Here is a 26,535-nt window from a genome sequence, read left to right as displayed (position 1 = left end):
CGGTATAATAAAGAGTCGGTCATTGAAATATATACATATATTTTCAATATAATAAAGTTATGCAATAGTTTTCATATTAGCATACGTACTTTCATTATTTGATAACTTTGCAAATTAAATGTAAATTAATCATATCGCGGCGCAACGGTTATTGACATGTAAGCAAACACGCCAAAATCGACATGCATCAACAGTCGTCAAACAAGAACATTATTTTCGTGTTTATATCCAATTAAGTTACACGCACGCTGTCCTGGACACACACCTCAGCTATCTGGGCTGTCTGTCCAGGACAGAGGGTTAGTTGTTAGTTGGTTAGTGGTTAGTAAGAGCGAAGAGGGTGTAGTGACCCATTGAGCGCTTAAGAACTCACTCTGGGTTGGAGCCGGTACCGGAATGCGAACCAAGTACCTACCAGCCAGTAGTCCGATGGCTTAACCACTGCGCCATCGAGGCCAGTAAAAATGTCAAGGCAACTTTACGCACTCTGGAAATAACACACACGCATATTATATACGTGTGTGTGTGTGTGTGTGTGTGTGTGTGTGTGTGTGTGTCTATATATATAGACATATATATATATATATATATATATATATATATATATATATATATATATATATATATATATATATATATATTATTATACTACCAGTGGTTTTTTTTTTGGTATTGTCAATATATATTTTTAGGAATAAAAATTGTTTTGCATTGTTTTATAATTTGTTTTAAAGTTTGTTTATAGATATAGATATATAGAAAGACAGAGAGAGAAAGACCGACAGAGAGAGAGAGACAGAGAGAGACAGAGGGAGGGAGAGAGGGAGGGAGAGAGGGAGGGAGGGAGGGAGGGAGAGGTTATTACCAGAGTGTATTATTTCGGTATCGTCAATATCATATATATTAGGTTTCGAAAAACACTAGGAATAAAAATGTTTTATTCTCGCTGTATTATATATATGATATTGACGATACAGAAACACACTGGTAATAATCTTTCTCTCTCTCTCTCTTCCTCTCTCAATATATATATATATATATATATATATATATATATATATATATATATATATATATATATATATATATATTATATATATATATATATATATATAATATATATATATATATATGTAAATAATATGCAAATAAAGCTTTACATTCTGAACTAGAATTGACGAGCAGTTAGAAAGAAAGATTAAAATTTCAACAATAAATCTGCAAAGCTAATATTGGATCGTTAAGAATATTAATTGTACAGACTAATTAAAATACGATAAGCACATTAGTATAAAGCTCCGCAGACGTGTTATAGTTAGATTGTGTTCGTATGTGTCACACGTGCGAATTGTTTCACAAATTATTATTTGATATATTGTGTCAGAACCGTGGGAAGCAGGACGCAGTACGTCTGTCAGTCTGTATGTCTGTCTAGTGGTAAATCATTATAACGTATAAATGTTACAAGTATCTAAGTTATCCGTTTTATATAGGACTAATGGTATTTAAGATAGCAGTTCGTGTGGAAAAAATCAAATATGATTGAGTATTATTGAGTAAAGGTATTAATAATATACAAAAACATTAAATAAATACAGGATTTCAAGTGTTACGAAATTATGCTTGCGTTGAAAGGAGAACTCTGTGTGTGTGTGTGTGTGTGTGTGTGTGTGTGTGTGTGTGTGTGTGTGTGTGTTTATATATTTATATTTATAGATATATAGATAGATAACGAGAGAGAGAGAGAGAGAGAGAGAGAGAGAGAGAGAGAGAGAGAGAGAGAGAGAGAGAAAAAACAGGCTTTGTAATTCGGTCATAAGTGTTTTCAATAGCTTTGAGGTCTTCATGTTTATGTCCAGTTAAGATTAAAGCACGTTGTCCTGGGTACGCCTTTGATCTATCTGGGTTAAAGATCAATAGCTAGTGTTGTTAATGAGAGAAAAGTTATCGTAGTCATAGGCGTAGGGGCTCCCATTTTGTTTCTGACTGAATTTAACAAAAATGACCGAATTTGGATAACATTTATTTACATGGATTACAACTAATTTTGCAGGTAGAATGAGGGAAATACATGGTAAAGAGGTATACATTTTGCCCTGTCCCCTGTCTTGTACGCTTATAGTCGTAGTGGTCTACAATAGCTTACTTTGGGCGTGAGCCGGTGTCGAGATGCGAGCCCAGTACCTACAGACTTACATTCGATGGTTTAACCACTAAACCACTAAAGGTAAAGTTTGTTTTGTTTAACGCCACCACTAGAGCACATTGTTTTATTAATCATCGGCTATTGGATGTCAAAAATTGTTAAATTTGATATATAATCTTAGAGAGGAAACCCACAAGGGATCTTTTATATTCACTATCCCGCACAACGGCCTTTCATATACCAGTCGTGGTGCGCTGGTTGGAACGAGAAATAGCCCGTGAGCCTACCGACGGGAATCAATCCTAGAGTGACCGCGAGCGCTTTACCACTCAGCTACGTTCCGCCCTAAATGGTTAAGAAAGTGTTTATATCTGTCATGGTGTACCGCTTACTCGCTTGACCTCCAGGTCACACACATGCCGGGTTTGGTGACATCAAACAGAGAAGAGGTTTACAGTCGATTATGATAAGATTCCGTTAATACCATAATTTCAGACTTGGCGACAATAAATTGTAGATGGAATTTTAAGTGTGTTCGGCTCAGCAGAAATATGTGAGAAAACTATTACGTCATTACAGAAATACGGGTGTGCTACAATAACAAAAGTATTAATTAGACTGTATATACTAAACTTCATACACATTGCTTTGAAAAGTCCATTTGTTTTTTATTTAATTTCGCGCTTACATCTCCCTAAAAAAATTTTGTTTGGTTTAACAACACCACTAGAGCACATTTATTTATTTATTATCAGATATTGGATTTAAATATTTGGTAATTCTGACACATAGTCAGAGAAAACCTGCTAAAGTTTTCCATTAGTAGCAATGGACCGGGTCCCCGCGCGTGCTGTAACCTCACCGTGGTGCAGGGGTGTAACATTCTCTTTGAGAATGGCCAATACAGCACAAAATTGAAATTATGAGTAAAAGTCCGTATCTATCTGTGATATTTGTATTTTTGCACAGTTCTTTACACTGTTTTCATTTCAATCTTGAATTCTTATATTGAGGTTGATCATCACTTTATTTGTTTGCATTACCATAGTTTGACACCCAATAGCCGATGTATTTTTCGTGCTGGGGTGTCGTTAAACATTCATTCATTCCCACTGACGGGGATCGATCCTGGATGAATCGCCAGTGCTGTGGGCTTCGTCCCGCCACATTTAATGTAAGAATATAATAATAATAATAATAATAATAGATTTTTATTTCAGATCAGAGATCCATAGAACATATATAAACATTACATACAAAACTGATTACATAATATACAGCAGCTTGTGCCAGCGATTTACACATACAGATTTGACGTACACAGTTGTACACCGCAGGTGGGTAAGTAGGTCGTTTGAAGTTGTTTCGATTCTGCTCTTCTGCTTTACCAGTTCTATAACTTATTAAGACTTACATAGATCGATTTGTTTTTCAGTTCCAGCTTTGCAGACGACACATTTTATGATCTTCAGTTTTGTTTTCTGATAAATATAATTTGAAAACCCGTTTAGCATACTGTAATATGAACAATAACAACATTTTTAAAAGTGCCATGTCAAAGTTGCAAAAGTTGAAACATTAAGGTTATACCTTCAGCTATATGCCTATAAAACATTACAACCAAATAATTCCATTTACTAGTAGAAAACAAATGTATGTTAGGTGTGGGGAAATCTAGAGTGTGTCACACGCATTAACTAGTGACGTCATTGTTTTCCCTATAATTCTTTGCAGACAACTGACAAGAGGTAAACATGGTGACCATGCTATATTTAGCCACACATTATTCGTAGTCCAGTATAAAACTTTCAAAAATTATATTTCCTTAGTAAATAAATATGTTTTTTTTTTAGGGGGGGGGGGGGGGGGTAATTATTATTATTTTTTATTTATTTATTTATTTTTGTTTGTTAGGAAAAACATACACATATGATTATAATGAGATGAATGGTGAAGTCGCAGTAATTTTCTTTTCCGTATGGGATTATTCGACTAGGCCGTGATCCACGCTTTCTGTCAGTATAGCTATGTCAGTATCGGGCCTCAGACGACAATTAATTACACTATGTTTTCTCATATATCCCCAGTGGCTGTAGCACTTTTATTAATTTCACCAGGCCATTGGTATTTCACAACAAACCTTACCTGCCTGAGGCCAATGAACACTCAAAAGGACGACCCCTGTTGTCCACCTCATTTTTACGTTATATCAATGTAAACAAACACACGTGGGCTAAGGGACTGAATCACACCCATTCCTGTGCATTTTATACAAATGTTACATGACTTCAAGGTACTGTGGGGGACAGTATGCAGTATCCAGTGTAAACCAAGTGCACATATTCACTAACTGCATTCTCTTCCCTGTCAAACCCAGTGTAACAATTCAGCATACAAAGCAGTTACCCAGCCATTAATCACATAACAAGAAAACTAGTTTTTCTCGCATTCGTTTCCGTATTTTGGGCAACCAAATGGGTGGATAACTCTAGTCTGATGCCTATCAGACCAAAATTGTTTTCACCATGACACTCAAACTGACATATGACATTTAAATACATATGTCAAGTTGCATACAGTCAATAAAAAGAATATTCAATACCAAATACGGCTGTTGGAGCCGGTGAAATAGGGGACTGCAGGTGCCGCAAATAGTGGAATGGTAATTCTGCAATAACTTTAAAAGTTACAGACATTTTTCTGAACAACAAAAAGAGATTTGCTCCTTCTTGTGTTCTCTGCCATTTAAATATAGCAGTTGGCAGGAATATGATTTTTTTTTTGTTCAATTTAATTTAAATTGATACATTTTCAAAAAAAAACCCCTCCACAAAGTCCATTTAAAAAAATTAAATTAAACTTTAAAACTGTTAAATTTTGGATACTGCACACAGTCAACATATGCCAATTACAAATTAGTATTACTCGAGTGTCATTCTGGTGAGGGTAATTAGCAAGGTGTCTGTACACCGTAACAGGTCACACCTGAATGCAGAGAAAATGGTACCAGCCTGCAAAGATGCAGTTCAGAATATACAGTGAACAAAAAAGCCACTGCATTGAAATGTTTTAATGTATCGAAACTGAAGGTGACATCACACATGGCCTGGCATATATAAGTGTGGACATGTATACCACAATAAGTATTTCACTGTTTTATACACTACAAGTCACATCCATGGAAGGCAATACAAGACGAAAGACACAGTTCAAGAAGGGGCATACACCTTGGAATAAGGGTAAAACTCTGCCACATGAACATGCAAGTCCAGAATCATCGGAGACTAAGAAGTTGCGACCTGTAGTCCGGATGAATATAGAGGAGTTTGCCTTGGTCACGAAGTCGAGTTCCACTTTAGCCACCATCTTCACTCCAGATTGCGAAGGTGCCTCACAGCCAGTCTGCCTGCTACGTCCCATTAAGAGTAAATGTACTGCATCTGAAATGAAAGAAGAACAACAGTGCAAAGACAAAGAAGGCATGAGAATAATGGACAATGACAGAATGGTAGATGCATGGAATGCAGCTTTCAGATATAATGGACATTGACATAATGGTAGATGCATGGAATGCAGCTTTCAGATACCACTCAACAGCTTCCCCTGGGTGCGACGAGCCTGAAATGCAGATATTAAAAGAGGTTAGGTGGGGTCTTTGTTGGAAAGTCACATTACACTGAGTGAAATGTAACTTCACTGCTCCTGAAAGAAAACTGTACAGTGAGGTGAAGACAAATATACCTGGCCCAAATGCAGCAAAAACTAATGTGGGTCTTGCTATCGGTCTCCAAGATACTCCTATCTATTGGCAAACATGGACATTCCACCACCGTGTCGCAGCAGCATGCAGACAACATCATACAAGGTATCAAAAGCTGTAACAGATCTAAATGAAAAAGATATGGCAGAAAAGGTTGAGTTACTGAAAGACATTAACATAAAACGTGGAAATGAACGCGATGAAATTAACATTGCCATGGATAGGAGATACAACTCCACGACAATAACAAGTCGGAAGAAACCGGGCCAGAATGCATCACAAGCTATAGGACTTGCAGTTGAAACAATGACTGAAAGAAAATTCATCATAAGTGCCTGCTTCCAGAATAAACTTTGTTGGACCGGAGCCTGGTTAAGAAACAAAGGTATTCATGTGACGTGTCCCGGTGGTCATCCTGACTGCACAGCAAACTTGCCGCCATTTGTCCCGCTGTCAGAATACGAGATAGGAAAAGATATCGGAACAGACTTGGCTCTACAAGGTATTCTCATAAGATACGTCACTACAGATGGAGATTCCAGATCATCTGCTGGAGTTGATAGTGCTTTGAACCTTCTAGATCCAATGTGGAAAGTGCAGCGGCTAGCCGATCCAACCCACTTAGGTCAGAGTCAGTTTTGTAAGTGTTACAAAGCTAACTTTAGTCCCGACATGTTTAGTGTGCCCACCTGTGAAAAAAAAGCGTGAAGCAGAGAAAGTATTCAGCCAGGATATGAAAGCAAGGTGCAGTTTAATTCTTAACGAACTAATGAAACTACATGCTGGTGATATCAGTACACTGAAACGAAACTTACCAAAGGTTCTGCAATCAACACTTTCATGCTACGGTGGTGATTGTTCAAAGTGTTCACGGTACTCAGTCGTCTGCAGTGGAGGAGTAACGAACAACTGGTGGCACCGATTCATGTTCCTGGGTACACACCGAATCACAGAGCTGAATATGAATGAACATGACAAAGTGTTAGTACTGGAACTTCTGAAGATTAAACTTAGTATTTCAGCTGTAGAGCAAATGAAACTGTATACAGATACACAGAAATGTGAGGCTGCGAATCGTTCTCTCAGTGTTTCTTTACCTAAAATTGTGAACTGTTCACGAACGATGACTGGAAGAGCTGCATCCACCACCCATAGGCTGAACAATGCCCCGGGAACATCGACGATAGAAAAATGCAAGTACTGTGGCATCGAACTGTCAGCTCGGGTGGCGCATTCGTTACATCAGATGGACAAAGAGTCGGACTATGAAAAACGATACCAAAAGAATCCACAGGTGGTTAAAAGGCACTTAGTCTAGCATGGAAGTAAAATTAGAGATCACTTACAATATAAACATTTACACAGAGATCAGCAAGCTGACTATAAGAAAGGATTATTAGATATTGACAGTCAAAGAGCAGATAACTCCTGTGACCACGGTTATTCAAAATAGTTTTTGTGACAGTTTCAAGTTATACATATAATGTAGGAACTATCAGTTTGCTTGATAGCATTTCTGCTGTGGACATAAACCCTAGGCATTGAAGAGTGAATTTATACATTCCAAAACAGTCATGTGAATAAATGTATGATGTTGAATAAATGTATGATGTGATATTTATATGTGATTTTATGACATAATTATTTTAATTTAAATTAACCTTTGTTATTGTTTTACATTATTATAAGTTTTGCATTCTGAGATGCAAGAGGCGCGGTGTGTGTGTGTGTGTGTGTGTGTGTGTGTGTGTGTGTGTGTGTGTATTGCCCATGTCCCTGACAGACATTCCTGTTCACACACTGTATTCATGAGCTGTTTATTGCATGTGGCTCAGCAGATAATTGATCTTTAAACATACAAAGACGGTTATGGCACAGGTGACTGATGTCTCTGCCATCTATGTCCATCTCCTTATTAAAGACCATGAAACTTAATCTGTGAGCATTTACTGTATGATACTGGCCTGTGATTGGTGATTTGAATTTAATAGCACCATATCCATTTGGTCTGGGGGCCCATTCCATATTATACATTCATGATTAGGTGCAGGATCACAATTAGGTATCAAAGTGTGTCACCCTGTATCAAACATCATTAAATAAATCCTCCATATTGACTTATTTAATCTTAACCTTCAAAGTGAGGCTGCCACAAGGTGTAAGAATACATTCTGATTGAAAAGAATGACCTATGACCTGATAGGGGTACAATGAAGGCAAAAATCATGCCAAAATTTGTGAAATTACAAATTTTGAAATATAAATATAATTTAATTTAATATAATTTAAAAAATAAATAAAATCATCATTCAAACTGATTAGTTTCAGATTTCTACCTATCTTGACAATTAGCCTGTACATTTTCAGTCCTGTAACCGTTATAGTTACCTGACAATTAAGTATTAAAGTGTGTCACCCTGTGTCAAACATCCCACTATATCAGGCCTCAGACCACAATTAATTACACTATGTTTTCTCATATAGCACTTTTATTAAAGGGACATTCCCGAGTTAGCTGCTATTTTTAAGATGTTATCGACTAGCAGAGACTTTTTAACGATTGTAATTACATATTAAATACATTTTTGTACATAAAATATTAGTGGCTGTATATTAAACGTGTTTCTGATAGTCCTAATATTTGTACTAGGTTAAATTTTATTTTATTTCCTAAAAACAGTTTTTGTCATAAGTACGAAATTATTTGAAGACAAAATCAAGTTTGGGCTTCTTACAAATATTAAGACGACCAGAAACACATTGAATATACAGACACTGATATTCTGAACAAGAAAATACATTTAATATTTAAGTTTAATCGTAGACATATTTTATTAGTCGGAAATATCATACATTGCAGCAAACTCAGGAATTTCCCTTTAATTTCACCAGGCCATTGGCATTTCACAAGAAACCTTACCTGCCTGGGGCCAATGGACACTCAAAAGGACGACCCCTGTTGTCCACCTCATTTTTACGTTATATCAATGTAAACAAACACACGTGGGCTAAGGGACCGAATCACACCCATTTCTGTGCATTTTATACAAATGTTGCATGACTTCAAGGTACTGTGGGGGACAGTATGCAGTATCCAGTTTAAACCAAGTGCACATATTCACTAACTGCATCCTCTTCCCTGTCGAACCCAGTGTAACAATTCAGCATACAAAGCAGCTACCCACATAACATAACAAGACAACTATATTTTCTCGCATTCGTATCCGTATTTTGGGCAACCAAATGGGTGGATAACTCTAGTCTGATGCCATCACCCGAGCCCAAGATACACGGAAGCTGCAGTGCATGCCGGGTAATATTCCCCATTGGGGTCGTATACTCAAGAGACACACCCATATGTATGTGGCATATTGAACCTAGCGGAGGGATGGGACGTAGCCCAGTGGTAAAACGTTCTCTTGATGCGCGGTCTGTCTAGGGTCGATCCTCGTCGGTGGACCCATTGGTCTATTTTTTTCTTCTAGCCAGTGCATCACGACTGGTTATATCAAAGGCCGTGGTATATTATAGAGAAAAAAATGCAGCAGGTTTTCTCTCTAAGACTATATGTCCAAAATACCAAATGTTTGATATCCAATAGCCGATGATTAATAAACCAATGTGCTCTAGTGGTGTAGTTAAACAAAACAAACTTTAACTTTATTAAGTCTAGCGGAGTACTCACTTTGGGTTAAAGCCAGTACTGGAATGAAAAAAAAAATCATCCATTGCTTCAGATGGGTCACGGAGTATCTGCCAGACATACGTCCGGCGGCTTAACCACTACACCATTGAGGCGAATTAACGAATGTTTGACATTTACTGGTCGATGATTAAATATTCAATATGCTGTAGTGGTGTCACTAAACAGAGCAAACTTTAACTTTAATGGGATTTACCCTCAACAATAAGTATTTTTGAAGCAGATCCGGCTGATTTCATTGAACGTCGTTTGACTGAGGATTAGTGTTGGGTCCATCACAACGAGCCGGAGACCAAGAAACAGTCCATGCAGTGGAAACACCCGGGGTCACCTCCTCCAAAGAAGGCAAAGGTCGTTTCATCTTCTGGAAAAGTGATGGCCTCAGTTTTTTTAGATGCCAAGGGTGTTGTGTTTGTGGACTACCTTCCAAAGAGTCAGACCATCAATAGGAAGTACTATGCCAACTTGCCAAGGCATCTGCGTGAAGCTATCAAGAAGAAACGACCGGGGAAGTTGACAAAAGGTGTCTTGTTCTACCAGGACAACTCCCCTTCTCACAGGTCCGTCAATGCAATGGGTACTGTCCATAACTACCGGCCTCGGTGACGCAGTGGTTAAGCCATCGGGCTACAGGCTGGTAGGTACAGCCCGGTACCGGCTCCAACCCAGAGCGAGTTCTTAAGGGCTCAGTGGGTAGGTGTAAGGCCACTACACCCTCTTCTCTTTCACTAATCACTAACAACTAACCCACTGTCCTGGAGAGACAGCCCAGACAGCTGAGGTGTGTGTGCCCAGGACAGCGTGCTTGAACCATAATTGGATATAAGCACGAAAATAAGTTGAAATGAAATGTCCATAACTGTGGTTTCGGCCTCATTCAGCATCCGCCATACTCCCTTGATCTGGCAGCCTCGGACTTCCATCTCTTCCCAAACATGAAGAAACACTTAGCTGGCAAGCATTTTTATGCTGATGATGAGGTCAGAACCGCCGTTCAAGATTGTTTTGATGAACAAGAGGAAACCTTTTACAAAGCAGGGATCCAGGCGCTGCAGCACCGCTGGCAGAAATGTGTGGACCGTCAAGGGGACTGCCTTGAATAATAACTAGTAAAGAAAATCATTCCAAAAGTGCAGCATAGTTAGGCTCAAAACGTTTCATCCAACCCTAGTATGTCAAAAAATATCAAATGTTTGACATCAATAGTCGATGATTAATAAACCAATGTGCTCTAGTGGTGTCTTTAAACAAAACAAACTAACTTTTCTCTTTAAGTGAGAGTGGAAAGCGTTTATCGATGCTTTGACTTGGTTGGTAGTTAAGCTCGTCAAAGTTACTTCCCTTGTAAAAACACTGTCTATGACTCGGTGGCGCAGTGGTTAAGCCATCGGACTACAGGCTGAATGGTACAGGGTTCGCAGCTCGGTACCGGCTCAACCCAGCGCGAGTTCTTAAGGGCTCAATGGGTAGGTGCAAGGCCATTACACCCTCTTCTCTCTCACTAACCACTAACCAACTAACAACTAATTCACTGTCCCAGATAGCTGACGTGTGTGCCCAGGATAGCGTGCTTGAACGTTAATTGGATATAAGCACGAAAATAAGTTGAAATGAAATGAAAATGACTGCCAATAATAGTAATTACCAGTCTCGGTGGCAGAGTGGTTAAACCATCAGACTACAGGCTGGTAGGTACAAGGTTCGTAGCCCGATACCAGCTCCAATCCAGAGCGAGTTCTTAAGGGGCTCAGTGGGTAGGTGTAAGGCCATTACACCCTCTTCTCTCTAATAACCAACTAACAACTAACCCTCTCTCGGGCCTGGACAGACAGCCCAGATAGCCGAGATGTTTGCCCAGGGCAGCGTGCTTGAACCTTAATTGGATATAAGCACGAAAATAAGTTGAAGAAAGAAATAGTAATTACTTATTTCTCTGTAATTAAGAGAGCTACATAGAATCAATAAATAACATAAGACCCAAACACGGATTCTGGTTTTAGACTACTAACGAGAATATAGCTTGGTATTGTTGTCGCATTCAGCATGATAGGTACTAAGATTTTCTCTCATTTTCCCTTTAATTATCTATTCTTTACGCATGAAAACAAACTCAGTAGATTTCATATAAGCCAAATATATGGTTCATCAAAGAAAATGTTCAAAGTTAAAAATCTCATACTAAAGTCCCGATCAAAATGACGATTCCTTGGACGCATAGAAAACAGGGCTCAAGCCCTACAGTTATGAAGGTTAGATAATCAGACATATTTAAAAAAAAAAGAAGAGTATTTACTCAGTAAAAAGTAAGTTTTTCTAAAGCCACCACTAGAGCATATTGAGATATTAATCATCGGCTATTGGATGTCAAACATTTGGTAATTTTGGAATATAGTCTTAGAGAGGAAACCCGCTACATTAGTAGCAAGGGATCTTTTATATGCACCATCCCACAGACAGAATAGCACATACCACGGCCTTTGATATGTCAGTCGTAGTGCACTGGCTGGAACGAGAAATAGCCCAATTGGCCCATCGACGGGGATCGATCCTAGACCGACCGAGCATCAACAGAGTACTTTGCTGGGCTACGTACGTCCCCTTATTGAGTAAATGATGTGGATTGCAACCGGCCTTGGTGGCACAGTGGTTAAGCCATCGGACTACAGGCTGGCAGGTACAGGGTTCGCAGCCCGGTACCGGCTCCAACCCAGAGCGAGTTCTTAAGGGCTCAGTGGGTAGGTACACCCTCTTCTCTCTCACTAACTACTAACCAACTAATAACTAATCCACTGTCCTGGACAAACAGCCCGAGGTGTGCCCAGGACAGTGTGCTTGAACCTTAATTGGATATAAGCATGAAAATAAATTGAAACGTGGATTGCCAAACAGGCGGTAGGCCTATATAAATGCCTTTCAACGCGATGGCGTTACATACTGTATAAAATGAACCGAACGATAAATATAAATTAGAATATGTGTCCCCACCCCCAATTCAAACGATACTAGGGGTGGGGTGTAGAGGTCATTGGTAGAGAACTTGCTCGAAATGCAAGGAGTCGAAAGATGGATCGCCCCCTCCCCTCGTCACAACCCGTGCTCCACAACTATTATACCAACTGTCGTGGCATGTGTTGTGCTACCTATGGGCAAGTGCATATAAAATATGATTTGTTGCGTATCTATTTGTCTGACACACACCAACTAGCTGTAGTTTAAATTAGGTTGAAGTATCTCACCAACTAGCCGTAGTTTAAATTAGGTTGAAGTGTCTCACCAACTAGCCGTAGTTTACCGTAGTTTAAATTAGGTTGAAGTGTCTCACCAACTAGCCGTAGTTTAAATTAGGTTGAAGTGGCGTTAAACAAACATTCCTTTCTTTTATTGCGATTTCAGTACTCTGTTAACATTTTAGAATAGTTGTGAACCTCTCTCACTGATCAACAACGAAATGTTGAGCGGAAATCACCCATTTATTGACAATAAATTATTGTTATTTAATACGTGAAATCGCCTTTTAAGACATTACTATAAGCATGTTTTAACGAAGCAAACTCAGTGATCGTATCACGATTTGAAAGTTATCAGATGGATGTAATTAGTGTGACAATAGTACTAGAGCTTTTCATCATTATAATGTACGATACCTCACAGTAAAACTATAAACAAATATAAATCAGGTAAATTAGGCATATGCCTATGGTAGTCTAGCTGACAAAGGTAGAGGCATAAAACGGTTCTGTGGTTTCAAGCTGGATATATTTATCAACGAAATTTTGAAATCGGAAAATGTCAAATAATCAGGAAAAGAAATCACATCTTTTACACAATGTTTTGCACTAAGCCCAACGTCACACGCGAGAAACCGAAACCGAAGGTATGTAACGTGATCACAGCTTTCCGCCATGACAGCCGACACAGTACAGGTCTTGTTCCATGTTTGGAGGGGGCGGGGGCAGCCCGTGAGTGACAGTGCCAGGTGGTGAAACGCTCGTGAACACGCCCCCTGGACCCGACGTGACGGCGGTGGCCACTCCGTTCCCAGTGACATACGTGTGCACGTGACCGCCGCCAGACGACGATGACGACGACGATGACATGGTGTGTGACGACGAATGTGACCCCCCACCTGACACGACGTGCACGGTGTGCACCCCGCCCTGGGGACCGCCCTCACTGAACTCAAAACTACCCACGTTGTGACTCTCCAGGTACTGAAAAAAGAAGAATATTGAATTGAACTGAATTGAATTAAAACAGTTAATATGTGAAAATATGAAAATGAAATAATTAATTACAACAATAACATAATCATAATTATACGTATACACCAATTTATTGTATTTTATTTTGTATGTGTGTGTTAGTGAGAGGGTGTGTGTTTTAATGCTCGTGTGTGTGTGTGTGTGTGTTTGTGTTTGTTTGTATTTTGTCTCTGTGTGTTTGTGCGAGTGTTTTTGTTGTGTGTTGTATGTGTGGCGTGAGTGTGCTTGTGTATGTATGTGTTTGTGTGTGTAAAATTAGATGTATATATTTTGACGTAATATATGTTCCAGCCATTTGCTTCGTCAACTTCCGTGTAACTTCGCATTTGAGGTATAAGGGAAGCATATTGATTCCTTTAATGAACAATAGGACTTAACGTGGGGAGATTAATAGGAAGATATATATTTACAGTTTGCGCATATTCGTATAAAAGTTTTCTACCAGTATTGTGGGGGGTTTTCACACTTCATACTGCGCGGTCGGTTTGGGATCGATCCACGTCAGTGGGCCCATTGGGATATTTCTCGCTCCAGCGACTGGTACATCAAAGGCCGTGGTATGTGCTATCCTGTCTACGGGGTAGTGCATATAAAAGATCCCTTGCTGCTAATCAAAAAGAGTAGCTCATGAAGTGGCGACAGCGGGTTTCCTTCCTCAATATCTGTGTGGTCCTTAACCATATGTCCGACGCCATATAACCGTAAAATAAAATGTGTTGAGTGCGTCGTTAAATAAAACACTTCCTTCCTTCCCTTCCTTCATTCTGCAAAATGCTTACCTCAAGTCAGGTCAGGTCAGGTCAGGTCATAGGTTTTAACGTGCACATTCAGAACAAAAAGTTGTAGCACACGCCTGTCATGGGCGCATGTGTCTACTTTCACCAGCTGCTCTGTCCAGGATAGGAAAAAGGTTTGGGGTGGGTGGGAGAGATGGTTGGTTGTGGTGGCTTTCGCCGGCTGCTCTGTCCAGAACAGGAAAAGGTTTGGGGTGGGTGGGAGAGATGGTTGGTTGTGGTGACTTTCGCCGGCTGCTCTGTCCAGAACAGGAAAAGGTTTGGGGTGGGTGGGAGAGATGGTTGGTTGTGGTGACTTTCGCCGGCTGCTCTGTCCAGAACAGGAAAAGGTTTGGGGTGGGTGGGAGAGATGGTTGGTTGTGGTGACTTTCGCCGGCTGCTCTGTCCAGGACAGGAAAAAGGTTTGGGGTGGGTGGGAGAGATGGTTGGTTGTGGTGACTTTCGCCGGCTGCTCTGTCCAGGACAGAAAAAAGGTTTGGGGTGGGTGGGAGAGATGGTTGGTTGTGGTGACTTTCGCCGGCTGCTCTGTCCAGGACAGGAAAAAGGTTTGGGGTGGGTGGGAGAGATGGTTGGTTGTGGTGACTTTCGCCGGCTGCTCTGTCCAGGACAGGAAAAGGTTTGGGGTGGATGGGAGAGATGGTTGGTTGTGGTGACTTTCGCCGGCTGCTCTGTCCAGGACAGGAAAAGGTTTGGGGTGGGTGGGAGAGATGGTTGGTTGTGGTGACTTTCGCCGGCTGCTCTGTCCAGAACAGGAAAAGGTTTGGGGTGGGTGGGAGAGATGGTTGGTTGTGGTGACTTTCGCCGGCTGCTCTGTCCAGAACAGGAAAAGGTTTGGGGTGGGTGGGAGAGATGGTTGGTTGTGGTGACTTTCGCCGGCTGCTCTGTCCAGAATAGGAAAAAGGTTTGGGGTGGGTGGGAGAGATGGTTGGTTGTGGTGACTTTCGCCGGCTGCTCTGTCCAGAACAGGAAAAGGTTTGGGGTGGGTGGGAGAGATGGTTGGTTGTGGTGACTTTCGCTGGCTGCTCTGTCCAGAACAGGAAAAGGTTTGGGGTGGGTGGGAGAGATGGTTGGTTGTGGTGACTTTCGCCGGCTGCTCTGTCCAGAACAGGAAAAAGGTTTGGGGTGGGTGGGAGAGATGGTTGGTTGTGGTGACTTTCGCCGGCTGCTCTGTCCAGAACAGGAAAAGGTTTGGGGTGGGTGGGAGAGATGGTTGGTTGTGGTGACTTTCGCTGGCTGCTCTGTCCAGAACAGGAAAAGGTTTGGGGTGGGTGGGAGAGATGGTTGGTTTTGGTGATACTGAATTGTTAAATATTCTCGTAGGATTAAAGCCAAATAGAAAATGTTGCGTAATTTCTTGAAGGTAATATTGACGCATAATGCTCACCTCAGAAATCTGTCTACTTTTACCATTGCCGCACCTGACCTGGTTGACGAAAATCTCGCAGTTGTTGTTGAACCAGTTGTAAGACTTGTCGCCCAGTCGAGTCCGCGCCATGTCCAGAATCCCCTGCGTCATGAATGGCCTGAAATAAAACATCGCAAATATCAGTATTTTAAAACAACACTAACTATTATTGGTAAAAGATAGAATATAGAATTAAAAGCATGTTCATTTTACTACAACACTGTAGTAATGGATAGTATTTTGTTCGTATATTATTTTTCTTATTGATATTGTATGTGCTGCATTGCTAACAATTATATAGTTTTGCAAGACTAGTAATTAAGCTAAATCTAAACCTGTTCATGTCAAATATCGCGTTGTCCTCCAAATCAGGACACAGTGGATATTACGAATATATGTTATATTGTATATATGGGTCAATGGTTTGAACAAATGTCTTGATATCAAACATCGAGTTGTCTTTTAATGAAAACACTGGGTAATACGGATGATAAGATAGGCTATATTTGTTACACTAGTGTCATCTACAGACCTCTGGACGTCATCCATCGAGTTGTCCTTCAGGAAGGGGTTTTCTCCCGCCACTTCACGGAGGGGTTGCTTCAACACACCTTGCGCCGTCTTGTGGATGACGTCACCATTTCCTGAAAGAAAGCAGCAATGTTTTACTAGCAACACCTCAGCACATTTTCTGAAAACAGTCCCATCTATCTGTCGTGTTCGTGTCATGTTGATGGCAGGGTGTCCACAGTCCACGTGTACAGGTTATACAATGTTATCAGTATAATTATGTCTAGTTGACGTTCAAGCACGCTCTGTTGCGCACATACCTGACAGTCCACCAACATACACGTTCATCTTCTACCTCACCTACACGCGATCATCTACTCACCTTCACCTACGGTCATCTACTCACATACATACAAGGTCATCTACTCACCTACATACACGATCATCTAATGACCTACATCCACGGTCATCTACTCACCTACATACAAGATCATCTACTCACCTACATACACGATCATCTACTCACATACACACCGCCATCTACTCACCTACATACTCGATCGTCCACTCACCTACACACGGCCATCTACTCGCCTACATACATGATCATCTACTCACCTACATACACGGTCATCTACTCACCTACATACACGGTCATCCACTCAACTGCACACGGTCATATACTCACATACACTCCGCCATCTACTCACCTACATACACGGTCATCTACTCATCTGTACACGGTCATATACTGACATACACTTTGCTATCTACTCACCTACACATGGTCATCTACTCACCTACACACACGGTCATCTACTAACCTACACACATGGTCATCTTCTCACCTACACACACGGTTATCTACTAACCTAGACACACGGCCATATACTCACATACACTCCATCTACTCACCTACACGCACGGTCATCTACTCACCTACAGACACGGTCATCTGATCATGATCACATACATACCCGATCATCTACACACACGGTCATCTACTCAAATGCATGGTTATCTTCTCACTAATATACAAGTCTACTCACATACACAGTCATCTACGCACCTACATACACGGTCGTATACTCACATAATACACGGTCATCTACGCACCTACATACACGGTCGTATACTCACATAATACACGGTTATCTACTCACCTACATACATGGTCATCTACTCATCTACATACACGATTATCTACTCACCTACATACAATTATCTACTAACCTATATACACGGTCATCTACTCACCTACATACACGGTTATCTACTCATCTACATACACGGTTATCTAATCACCTACATACATGGTCATCTACTCACCTACATACATCGTTATATACTCACCTACATACACAGTTATCTACTCATCTGCATACACGAATATCTACTCACCTACATTACAATTATCTACTCACCTATATACACGGTCATCTACTCACCTACATACACGGTTATCTACTCACCTACATACATGGTTATCTACTCACCTACATACACAGCCCAGTGAGAGAACTGTCCACAGTCAAACCGCACGGCATCAGCCAACTGCAACACCGCGCCACTCGAGTCGACATCAACAGGCGGCATGTCGGCACGAGGCTGGTAGAGAACAAGAGTTGGCAGCATTGAAATACTTTATACTTTAAGTTAGGAAACACGAAAACCACGTGTAGTAATAACAATAATGACATTACTTTCATAGTCACTATAGGAATACGATTATTACTAACAATAATGATAATACTAATGTCTGGAATACTAAAGGGATATAACATGTAATCTAGTATTAATTTATAATAAATTAATATTCCTATTATAGTCTAAACTGAACTGATTTTATTTCAACTGATACGGTAAACTGATGATGTCTTATTTTCTGAAGTTCTGAACTGATCTTTTGTTATTGGAACTAGACTGCCAATGCCTGTACTAAACTGTCATTGTCTGAACAAAACTGTCATTGTTTTAACTGTGATTGTCTAAACTAAACTGTCATTGTCTATTAAAGGGACATTCCTGAGTTTGCTGCAATTTTAAAGATTTTATCGACTAACAGACTTTTTGACGACTGTAATTACATATCAAATATATTTTTCTGCATTAGTGGCTGTATATTAATCGTGTTTCTGATCGTTCTGATATATGCACTAGGTTAAATTTCATTTTATTTCCTAAAAAGATTTTTACTTCAAGACAAAATCCAGTTTGGACTTCTTACAAATATTAAGACGACCAGAAACACATTGAATATACGGACACTGGTATTTTAAACAAGAATATATATTTAATATGTAAGTTTAATCGTAGAAATATTTTATTAGTCAGAAACATCTTACAATGCAGAAAACTCAGGAATGTCCCTTTAAGCTAAACTGTTATTGTCTAAACTAAACTGTCATTGTCTGAATTAAACTGTCATTGTCTGAATTAAACTGCTATCATCTAAATAAAAACATGTACACTTACTGGGTGGCTGGTGTCTGCGGGTTCGTTGCCATATCTACACCAGATTACAAACCCGTGCCCTCCGTCATCTGACTGCGACTCTGGCGGCGTTTGTCCAAGTTGACTGTGAGCTCTCTCAATAATTTCGTGCGCTCGTCGTGGTCTGGCACAACAAAACGCAAACAAATCATGGTAATAATAATAACATTTCTTAACATTGGTTAGAGAGAACGCCGTGTTATATTATTGTCGTCACACAGTGAAATCACACGTTTTGGAGAACGATTAAGGACATCTTATGGACTGCTACACGATGAAGACTTGGGAGCCACAGGCACAGCCACAATGGCCACTGAAATGAACACTAATGAAACTGATTGCTCTATGATGCGTGTAGTTTAAAAATTTGATTTTGAAGATATGTAAGATATAGAATATTAAACTCTTGTTGGTTAGATACCATCCATCGTACAACACGGTACATTCTACAAATTACTTACGGCTTGTAACCAAGTACACGTATATATTGTAGATACTACAGATTACATACTCTTTTATCTCGTCCAGAATATTGTCTTTGACAATCTCTCCCCCAACGTCGTCGAGTTTCGTTTCCCGTACACCAGAGGGCCCCACTAGCACCACGCCTCGATTTCCTGTAGAAAACATACACAGACTACATCAGTGCATCATATCATGAAAGTCATTTCAGCATTATTACAATTAGAAACCTCAAAATGTATTTCTTGGAATTTCCCCCTGGTTTTGGCAATCTATTTTATAAATGACGTAATTAATAATTAGAAAAAGATAGTCACATTTCAATACACACACAATCACGTGCACACACAAGCACGCACACACACACACACACAAACACACACACATACACATACACACAAAAGCACAAACCAAATAATAAAAAGAAGGGGCAAAAAATGAGAAAGAAAATCCACACAAACAAAACAACATTTTTATCATTTATAGTTTTTGGTGTGGCTAGTGAGTGTAATACATTTTTATCATTTATAGTTTGTGGTGTGGCTAGTGAGTGCAATACATTTTTATCATTTATAGTTTGTGGTGTGGCTAGTGAGTGCAATACATTTTTATCATTTATAGTTTGTGGTGTGGCTAGTGAGTGCAATACATTTTTATCATTTATACTTAGTGGCGTGGCTAGTTTTTGTTTTATTGTACTGTGATTGTGGTAATGCCTATACATTATAATATGCAAATACAGGGACATGTGTTAGGGTTTGTCTAGGGTGAGGGTTCAGGGCCGTACCCTCCGAGGGGCAGGGGAGGCAGCTGCCCCCTAAGAATCTCACTTTTTTTTAACTCTAGTAAATAGCATACGCATCTCAGGGTTTCATTCGTATAGTGTTTCATTTGTTTATAAAAAGTAGTGCCCCCTACTTCAATGATTTTGATCAAAAAAAGAGAGAGAAAGAAATGGTTTATTTAACGACGCACTCAACACATTTTATTTACGGTTATATGGCGTTAGACATGGTTAAGGACCACACAGATTTTGAGAGGAAACCCGCTGTCGCCACTTCATGGGCTACTCTTTCCGATTAGCAGCAAGGTATCTTTTATTTGCGCTTCCCACAGGCAGGATAGCACAAACCATGGCCTTTGTTGAACCAGTTATGGATCAGTGGTCGGTGCATGTGGTTTACACCTAGCCATTGAGCCATGCAGAGCGCTCACTCAGGGTTTGGAGTCGGTATCTGGGTTAATGATTTTGATCAGGGTACGGTCCTAGGGTTTAATGTTGAAAAGGGAACTTGCATCATTAAAAAGTATACTAACCTACATAAATTGCCCACAGTTTTCTTGGGTTATCTGGATTGTTGAAAGTCAGGATGTCGCCCTTGGCAACAAACTGTCCCCTGGAATCCCGAACCTGCATTCTATAAATATCAGAACAAAAGTTTAACAGGTTACCTGACACCCCCCCCCCCCCCCCCCCCCCCCCAAAAAAAAAAACCCAACACAAAAAAACCCACAAAAAAACAACAAATCAACAACAACAACTACAAAAAAACACCAAAAAAAACACGCCAACATTATTATTTAATAATTTATGACATAATATTGCTTTGCTTCAGTTTCTTACAAAAATGCTTCTTTCACTTCTAAACAAAACTATAAAATAAATACAGGGAAGCTAAGAACGTAGATGTTTTAAAAACATTTCACATTAAAATCTCTCCCCCCCCCCCCCCCCCCCTCCCAAATTCGGTCATTTTTGTTAAATTCGGTCAAAAACAAAATGGGAGCCCGTACCCGTATGACTACGATAACTTTTCTCTCATTAATAACACTAGCTATTCATCTTTAACCCAGATAGATGAAATGTGTACCCAGGACAACGTGCTTTAATCTTAACTGGACATAAACATGGAAATCCAGTTAAGTTGCAATACAAATGTATGCATGCATATCTGATTGGACACCTCAAAGCTACTGAAAACAATTATGTCCGAATTACAAAACCTGTTTTCTTTTTTACTTTTCACGTTCTCTCTCTCTCTCTCTCTCTCTCTCTCTCTCTCTCTCTCTCTCTCTCTCTCTCTCTCTCTCACACACACACACACACACACACACTGTCTCTCTCTCTGTATCTACCGGCCTCGGTGGCGTCGTGGCAGGCCATCGGTCTACAGGCTGGTAGGTACTGGGTTCGGATCCCAGTCGAGGCATGGAATTTTTAATCCAAATACCGACTCCAAACCCTGAGTGAGTGCTCCGCAAGGCTCAATGGGTAGGTGTAAACCACTTGCACCGACCAGTTATCCATAGCTGGTTCAACAAAGGCCATGGTTTGTGCTATCCTGCCTGTGGGAAGCGCAAATAAAAGATTCCTTGCTGCCTGTCGTAAAAAAGAGTAGCCTATGTGGCGACAGCGGGTTTCCTCTAAAAAAAATCTGTGTGGTCCTTAACCATATGTCTGACGCCATATAACCGTAAATAAAATGTGTTGAGTGCGTCGTTAAATAAAACACTTCTTTCTTTCTCTATCTCTCTCCCACCCGTGTGTGTGTGTGTGTGTGTGTGTCTCTCTCTCTCTCTCTCTCTCTCTCTCTCTCTCTCTCTCTCTCTCTCTCTCTCTCTCTCTCTCTCTCTCTCACAGAGTAAAAAAAAGGTTGTCTTTTGCCCGAATTAAACAGAAATGCTCGAATCCGGATAACATTTATTCATAATAGCATTACTACCAAACAGCTATATAGTGTTACAAACGAAACTACGCAATTTCCCACGGATTACAACTAATTGTTAGGGTAGAATGATGGAAATACATGGTAAAAAGTCTCAGGGTAGCACATTTTCCACGAATATCAATATCATTTTAGCCCGAAATTGAGGTTTTTCTTCAGCACTTGGGAGCAGTTGCGCCCCCCCCCCCCCACACACACACACACACTCCGTCTCGTATGCTTACAGTTGTCGGTGGAGGATGCATACCCCCATACATCCCCGTCAGTCAGCACCACAACCCCCACCCTCCCCACACACCATAGCCCACCCCACCCTGACCATCAAGGTTAGTATCTATCTTAACCACTTTCACAGAATTTTAACGAACGTCAAAACTGGAATATCGAAACTATATAAAATAAAACAAAACGAAGTTACAATACTTACCTGACCAGTACAAAATGCAAAAACAGACTGGGGTGAAACCTGTGTTCAGTTCATGCACACATGACTTCGTGTGGCTTCGTTATTCCCCGGAAACCGACAGCGTATTTCCCTGAATAAAACGCAATAATGTACTTCCCCGTTTTCTCGACTACTTTAGCTGATGTGAAGTGTTTCCCTGGAATAAAAATACTCCTCAAGTCACTGGTCACGTGTAAAAGAAAACCTTCAAGCTGACGTGTTTCAAGCCTGTCTATGATTCAACATCGCCATTTCCACGAACTGGGATTTCCCGGGAATTGAAACACTCGACGCCCAGTGTACGACATACAGGGGTCGTGTCAAGAACTAGAGTAGGTAGCCATTTATAGCGGTGCTGAATTCCCGAAAAGCTGGATCGTTAAAAGTGGTGTATACATTGTGAAATGTATTTCTGAAACAGGTGTTCTTGAAAACAATAACATAATCGTAAAGCTGAACCAGCGCTCCACAATTGACATATTAAACGCTATGGTTTCAAGGGCGAGCGCAGGAAATTTTGCAGGGGGGGGGGGGGGGGGGGGGGGGGGTCGAGGTGTCTGGCGAAGCCCGACACCACGAGCCCCGCAGGCGTGAAACCCGTGGCGGGAAATTTTTTTGAAAAACTTACCCTTTGTAGGGCTATTCTGAGGTGTTTTCTGCTGGCTAGCCGAGCTGCTTTCACAGGAATGTAAAAAATCGGGATATGAAAAATGTTTTTGCCTTGAGCGGAGGGGAGGGGGGGGGGGTCGACCCCCCGCGCACGCGCCTGGGTCTAATGAAAAGTGTAAGGAGCAATATATATATGAATAAGCGGGAGTGATAATGTTGGAAAGACATCTATTATTATACTTAAACAATAAACAAATAAACACACAGACAGACACAAATACACAAATAAATGAATAAACAGAAACATACATAAATTAATAAACAGACTTAAAATAAATAAGTAAATAAATAAATAAATAACACACAAAGTTATGATTGCATAAACTCACGAAACACTGAAATCAGTGAGGTCAAAACAGACCAGAACAGAACAAAACAGATCTTTACACAGATCAGGCGAATGTGCAGGGTATTGTGTAGGGGGTGGTGTTAGACTGACGTATAAATATACACACACGCACGCACGCACACCAAAACAAGAAGCAAAACTAGACAAAACAAACGAAAAAAACAAAACAAAAAATATATCATAAATTTTCAATAAACAGATTATGTAAGCATGGGAATTTCATAAACGTTAGGAATAGCTGCGCATTGCATAATGAAAGCGCACACGTCACCATGTCAGAATCGATTACATTCCGGTAAAACCCCCATTTTCAAGGAAGATTATTTTCACCGAGAGAGCGAGCGAGATTACATCTACTATTGTGGGTAGAATAATGGGAGTACATGGCGAACAGGTTTCAGGCCAGCTCATTTTGCTAGAATATATCCAGTGTTTGGGGGGTTTTCCCCAGAATTTAAGGATTTGACACCCCCCCCCCCATCCCCCCCGCCGTCTTTCTCTGTCAACTTTATAATCTTGCTCTGTATTGGAGCGGGATCTACTTTGTAGTTCAGTCGGTAGAGTGCTCGCCTGAGGTGCGTTGATCTTAGGATCGAACCACATCAGTAGATCCATTCTCTGATTAGGTTTTGTTTCACCGCCCCAAACGGTACCCCCACGACTGGAATATCAAATGCCGTGGTACGTGCTGTCCTGTCTGTGGGAAAGTGCATTTAAAATACCTCTTGTTATAGATGGAAAAATGTAGCGGTTTGTTTTTTCTGAACTCTTGATCAGAATTATTAAATGTTAAAAAGTTAGTTTGTTTTATTTAATGACACCAATATAGCACACCGGCCTCGGTGGCGTCGTGGTAGGCCATCGGTCTACAGGCTGGTAGGTATTGGGTTCGGATCCCAGTCGAGGCATGGGATTTTTAATCCAGATACCGACTCCAAACCCTGAGTGAGTGCTCTGCAAGGCTCAATGGGTAGGTGTAAACCACTTGCACCGACCAGTGATCCATAACTGGTTCAACAAAGGCCATGGTTTGTGCTATCCTGCCTGTGGGAAGCGCAAATAAAAGATCCCTTGCTGCTAATCGGAAGAGTAGCCCATGAAGTGGCGACAGCGGGTTTCCTCTCAAAATCTGTGTGGTCCTTAACCATATGTCTGACGCCATATAACCGTAAATAAAATGTGCTGAGTGCGTCGTTAAATAAAACATTTCTTTCTTTCCAATATAGCACAGGGGCGAGACGTGTAAAGGTGTAAAGCACTCGCTTGATGCGCGGTTGGTTTCGGATCGTTACCCATTGTGCTATTTCTCGCTCCAGCCAGTGCACCACGGCTGGTATATCAAAGGCCGTCGTATGTGCTATCTTGTCTGTGCATGGGATTGTGCATATAAAAGATCCCTTGCTACCAATGGAAAAATCCCCACCCGCCTGCTACCGATTTGATCGGGCTGCTGGTGCTCTCTTGCACCTGTCAGTGCAGGCGGTCCCTCCTCTCCCCCCCCCCCCTTTCCTGTCATGGACGGAGGAGCCGGCCAAGGCCGGCTCTTGTGCCCACGACAGGCGTGCGCTACAACAGCTTGTTCTGAATGTGCACGTAAAACCCTATGACATGACATGACAATGGAAAAATGTAGCGGGTTTCCTCTTAGTCTATATGTCAAAATTACCCAAATGTTTGACATCCAATAGCCGGAAGGGACAATCAAGGCATTTGACCTGGTATGCATATTCAACGATATACAATGCACATTACTGCTTAATATCAACAAGTATAATCGTATAGTTAATTAATAAAACGGTTAAATGTGACGGCTATTATATATAACGGGCGCAGCCATTTTGTACCATCCCAGTGAATACGCCTTCTGGCGAGCTGGTGTTACATAATACCTAACGTGTCACGTCAGGAATTAGTCTTCGAATTGAAGAAACAAAACATACCTGATTTTTGCGAATGCATCGCAATATTCTGTAATAATAGTCATCCCAGTAAGCCAGCAACAATTATATATTACTTTTAATAAAAAATAAACCACCATTATCAAAGTGTTTAAATAACTGTATTATGGTTTGTACATAAATTAACCCACATAATCGGAGTGTTTTCTTAGTTAACTGGTCTTTTCTTTCCGTGGCCTGTACCTGTGGTTCTTGATTGGCAGGTGTATATTTAGACGGTCCCTAGACACTGTGTCTAGACACACTAAAAAGACGTGCCTCTTTTATTAAGATCACAGGGTATTGTGTGTTAACCGCACGGACATCCCTCTAATCGTAAAAAAAAAGGCAGCAGGGAAAAAAGCAGCGCTAATAAGAGACAAGTTGTACATCAATGGGTCGTTGTACACTGGGCCTTTGGGATCGCATCCGGCATAGGGTTTTCAGGAGAGTGCACATTCTCTAAAAGTTATTTCTTGGAACATAAATGGTGGTTTTAATACCAAATGGAAAGACCAAGGTTTTCGTAGTTATTGTTGTAATTATGATGTTATATTTTTGTGTGAATGTTGGTTTCAAAACAAATATAGCTGTACAGTTGATGGATTCAAACCATTTGTAATACCCAGGTTAAAATCGAAATCGACGCAAGGAGGTGGCTGTATTATTCTAATTAGAGATACGTATGTTCCTTTTATTACACTGAGTGAAATTTATTTCGATTCTGTTGTGGTTTAAAATCGAGTATAACATATAAAGTATAACATTCAACAAAGATATTTTCTGTGCATTCGTTTATTTCCCTCTTCAATATTCGTCTTTTTATAATCAGTATGATTGTGATATATTTTACGAATTTGAAAACCAAGTAGCG

At 40.5% G+C, this 26,535-nt stretch overlaps 1 protein-coding gene and 1 long non-coding RNA gene across 2 annotated transcripts; both read right to left on the bottom strand.

Annotated features, from left to right (window-relative positions):
- Positions 1-5,201: 5,201 nt before the first annotated feature.
- LOC121380189 lies at positions 5,202-8,397 on the bottom strand. The gene is made up of 3 exons (XR_005958891.1): positions 7,004-8,397; positions 6,722-6,861; positions 5,202-5,586 (listed from the first exon to the last, which is right to left on the bottom strand). It is a non-coding gene; the product is annotated as an uncharacterized LOC121380189 (long non-coding RNA).
- Positions 8,398-13,060: 4,663 nt separating this feature from the next.
- LOC121378841 lies at positions 13,061-22,953 on the bottom strand. Its single transcript, XM_041507181.1, has 8 exons — positions 22,689-22,953; positions 20,853-20,953; positions 19,585-19,690; positions 19,056-19,197; positions 18,077-18,188; positions 16,603-16,714; positions 16,050-16,188; positions 13,061-13,820 (listed from the first exon to the last, which is right to left on the bottom strand). Exons 2-8 carry the CDS (start codon positions 20,950-20,952, stop codon positions 13,497-13,499), a joined length of 1,035 nt encoding a protein of 344 aa, XP_041363115.1. The 5' UTR covers position 20,953; positions 22,689-22,953; the 3' UTR covers positions 13,061-13,496.
- Positions 22,954-26,535: the final 3,582 nt, after the last annotated feature.

Source organism: Gigantopelta aegis, chromosome 8, assembly GCF_016097555.1.
Source record: "Gigantopelta aegis isolate Gae_Host chromosome 8, Gae_host_genome, whole genome shotgun sequence".
NCBI classification, from domain to species: Eukaryota; Metazoa; Mollusca; class Gastropoda; order Neomphalida; family Peltospiridae; genus Gigantopelta; species Gigantopelta aegis.
Note: the sequence above shows the minus strand (reverse complement) of the source record. Positions and strands in the feature narration are given on the sequence as shown.